This window comes from Diadema setosum, chromosome 20, assembly GCF_964275005.1.
Source record: "Diadema setosum chromosome 20, eeDiaSeto1, whole genome shotgun sequence".
Taxonomy (NCBI): Eukaryota; Metazoa; Echinodermata; class Echinoidea; order Diadematoida; family Diadematidae; genus Diadema; species Diadema setosum.
Window position 1 is genome coordinate 18,919,567 of NC_092704.1, and position 4,099 is coordinate 18,923,665.

Sequence of the window (4,099 nt, forward strand, 5' to 3'; positions counted from 1 at the left end):
CGATTCTGACATCGTATGGTCGCTATAGGATCCCTCCACAACATCGTATCAATCACACGACTTCTCACCTCATAATTATTTTCCTTTCTATTCTTTAAATATTTGATCTAAAATATATAACGAATACTCTACCTAGTTTTGAGCTTCTGGTTAAAAAACATGGGCATCGATGCCTCCAATAGTACTTTTCATTTCGGTGCTGCGCCCATCAGTAAATAGTATGCCTTACTAAATTGGAGTCTTCTCTGCTAACTAATCAGATATTCTCAAGGCATGTTCGCAGTTAATGACTTGAGCAAAGTAGTTATCTTCCATTGGTTTTAGGCATCATGTTGTCAGGTGGACGAACAAGTGAAGGAACCATTACTCACTGTTTGAATGGAATAAACCACCGAGCCGCTTAGTCTCATTGCTCGGTTGAATCTCATTTCGAAGTACTGTAAAATGCAGAGAGGCACAATGGGTTCATTAATAATGTTTTTACAATCTTTACTGTTGATTTCTTGGTAATTATATACACCAATATTGTGAAACTTTGACATAATATACCATATATTCTAAGGAAGTCAAATACACGATTTGATAGACAGAACAGTTCCATATCTGATACATAACATTCATTATGGGGTGGGGCAGAATTCTCTATTAGTTGAGAAGAGGCTGAAAAAAAAGCTTTTTTAAAATCATTTCTGATGTCTGGATCACAGGGTTTATCCCAAATCCTGCAATATAGACTAATCCCCTTACGTCGAGATTCACAGTATGTGTATGTTTGTGTTTGTCTCTCTCTCTCTCTCTCTCTGTGTTGTTTTTTCAGTTAAAAAAAAGAATTATGTCATATCGCACGGATAGAGGTCATTATCCCACTCAAGCAAACTACATGGTTATTCATCGATGACGGTCTCCTCTATCTTAATCGAAATACGATTATGTTCTCATATTACATACTACTAACATTCCTATAATTACTTGTAAAGTAGGTATAGGTTCTTTTTTTTCATATTTTCATGAGAAAGTTGATGCTGATTTTTCATGATGATGTCATTTGTACAACTGAATTGCTGAAACTGAATTGCTCTAGTTAACTTGCAAAACGACTTGCCTCGTAAATGCTTGTCAAGTTGAGTCTCATATAGATGGGGAGAAGCCATCTGACGGCGAGAATTGCACCAATGCACAGGGTGACTGCGAGCCAACCGTACATGGTGTTGTAGACGTAGACATCTCCTGGAGTACCGATGACTGAAATAGCAGATACAAAGCTCAACGTCATGGAGAATGCGACAGGAAAGATGTTCACCTTGCGATCTCCGAGAAGAAACTCGTCGGTCGTTCGCTGACGTCCTCCCGTGAGCGCTGCATAGACACCGATGGCTGCTGAAGCTAGGAGCATGGCAGCGAACACCAAGTAGTCCCACATTGAGAATTGCCTGGCACCTGCCATTGTGACTTTTGTTTAAAAATTGTCAAAGCGCAGCGATATAATAAGCAAGTTTTATGGATACTTCGAGCAGATTGTGCAGATTATTGCATACATCACATGATTTAAAGGGAAAATGAATAAAGTTTTGCCAATAAACTTGTGTCCCGACGGTGAAGTGTGTCAGTGTCAATTCCAGTCCAATGCTTTCTCGAGGAGGCAGAGGAGCTGAACACACGAACAAAGAGATAAAAATTGTATATTTCTTATTTTTATATACGGTAAAGACACAGCAAAAAAAAAAAAAAAAAAAAAAAAGGGTTAAATTTCGAAATCTGGGGCCCGTTTCATAAAACTTTTTATCAGTGACAACTGCCACATTTCTATGACAAATTTTCTCTCAGCCAATCAGATGTAAGGATTTCAGTAGCTTGTCACAGCTATGACAACTTGTCACTGATGACAAGTTTTATGAAACGGGCCCCTGAGCTGCATTACTTGTCATCCTGCAGTGTCTCATATCGTATTTGAAACAATGAAAAGAATAAGAAGAGGTGAAAAATCTATGGAATTTAGGCATTTTACATTTTCGATTGATACGATAGACAGTAGTGTTGCAATACCTTTCATTCAGTGACAGTTTTATCGTCACGATGATACCGTGTTTCAGTAATATTTTAGAAAATTTTCACTGTTTTCACGCATTTGAATGTCATCATACAGATGACAGATCAATCATGAAAGGTCGACTATTTCGGAAATTGGGCCTCCACCATGTCAAAAACTGTGTCTTCAAGAGCTGTGCCCTGCGTCACACCCATGTAGCTTCCCATAATATTGAACACTCATCTACTATCAGTGAGTCCACTAACCACTCTCTTTAGGCGTATCAAATGAAATATACACTGAAACTTCACTGAAACTTCACCACTCACTATATGGAGGGGGGGGGGGGGAAGAGAATGGATTATTCTCCGTCTGGGCAGCCTCGGTAATTTACGAAATATATAGGTAGGTAAAAGCTAGCTTCTTCTTTGAGCATTCATCAACTTTATCATTGACTCTACCAAACAGTGTCTCTTTGGTTAATTAGCGAGCTCAGATTCAGTCTCTCTTTTAATATATTTTAGGTTGGAAAAAGTTTAGAAAATGACGTAATGGATATCTATATAGCGATAGCTTGTTGGCTAAGTATGTTCTTTCCCTCCTTTCTATTTTGTGGTGGATGAGCCGTATACTAATGTGTCCACTCAACAATGTGCCATGATTCTATCTATTGGTTGCAATCGGCTTAAAACGGTTTCAGATGATGTTATCATTCCAGTTCAAAACAAAATTCCTTAGTCACACTGGGATATTACCAGAAGATGATAGCCGGACAAGTAAAACCCCCTGAAAAATCTTGAAATAGAATACATTTTCCTATACTTGTACAGAATATGTACCGTAGACATAAGGCGATAGTTTATGTTCCAACCATGATGGGGTATAGTATTCATACATTTCAATAAAATGTATATAAACATCCTATTGGAACAATATATTCTCACTATATGACTTACCTCTATAATCATACTGAACTGATTGAACAGCACGCGATCACAGGCACATGCGCAAGACGACATAAATTTTAAGATGTCCCCATTTATACACATTTCATATAAGTATTTTTTGTTATGATGATATTTCTTGATTCAATAAGCCGACCTTTCCGATACAACCTCCGAATCTTTGGTTGGCAGTTGATTGTAAAAAGTAAAAGATGTTTCGTGGGTTTGGCAAATTGTGTCCAGTACTGGCGACCAATCGATTGACTATCAGCTATTCGGTATGCTTTTTCGTTGTTATGCTTTCTTGTCCCTAGACTGATAGACATGGGTATAGGTCAACATTTTCAAGACCAGTTTTCAATGATTGCTGGCATTTAAAAGACGATTATTATTCGTCAGGCAATTGCTTAGCAACTGAAGATTGATAGCCAGCCATTTGCCAAACGTTGCTGTCAGTTTTGGCATTGCGTTGATGTATGCCGCAAACCACAATTATTCTCTCAACATTCCCTATCAAGGAGAAGATTGAAATTATGATATTTTCTTGTACTTTACGCAGAATGATGCAGTTGGAGGAAACTCTATACAACATATATGGTGAACCCTGTCCAAGGCTTTCTGCAAATTATGGATCACTAAATATCATTGAATTGGTGGTTTAAATCAGGTAATAGAACGGAACATTACTAAGGAAAGCAAGGGGACCTTCTTTTACTTCCCTTTTAAACTTTACCGTCAGACTATCATCATGTCCAAACAGCACCCTCCTTGACTATGTGGACTGACCCAGTACAAACCTATAGCAGGGTCGACATTGGCAGTGGCCCAGTGGCCCGGGTCCACTAAAACTTGATATCGAGCCACCTAATATTCGAAAGGGCATTCTTTTGCTCCTATTTATTTTTGGCTACTTACATTTCTTTTCCGGGCCACCAAAATTTCATATTCAAAGATTGCAGTTGGCCGAACTGATCCCCAGGGAGAAAAATAAGTTGGTGTCGAGCCATGACAATGCAATAAGGTACTCTCCTCCTTCTCTAATACAGCGGGAGAAGCACCAATAGTTACGTTCAGACGGTGATCCTTAACCTCAAGGAAAGCTATCTTCGAGGATCTTGAAGTTAACTTG

At 38.6% G+C, this 4,099-nt stretch overlaps 1 protein-coding gene across 1 annotated transcript; it reads right to left on the reverse strand.

The window, feature by feature from the left end:
* Positions 1 to 335: 335 nt before the first annotated feature.
* LOC140243478 (sodium-coupled monocarboxylate transporter 1-like) lies at positions 336 to 1,444 on the reverse strand. The gene is made up of 2 exons (XM_072323151.1): positions 1,103 to 1,444; positions 336 to 437 (listed from the first exon to the last, which is right to left on the reverse strand). Exons 1-2 carry the CDS (start codon positions 1,442 to 1,444, stop codon positions 336 to 338), a joined length of 444 nt encoding a protein of 147 aa, XP_072179252.1.
* Between the last annotated feature and the right edge of the window lie 2,655 nt (positions 1,445 to 4,099).

What these genes read in the sequence shown, in the direction of transcription:
- LOC140243478 (XM_072323151.1), bottom strand. Translation starts at nt 1,444, where the DNA reads ATGGCAGGTGCCAGGCAATTCTCAATGTGGGACTACTTGGTGTTCGCT. An exon ending in ACTTGACAAGCATTTACGAG is followed by an intron (nt 438 to 1,102) that starts GCAAGTCGTTTT and finishes TGCATTTTACAG; the next exon opens with TACTTCGAAATGAGATTCAA.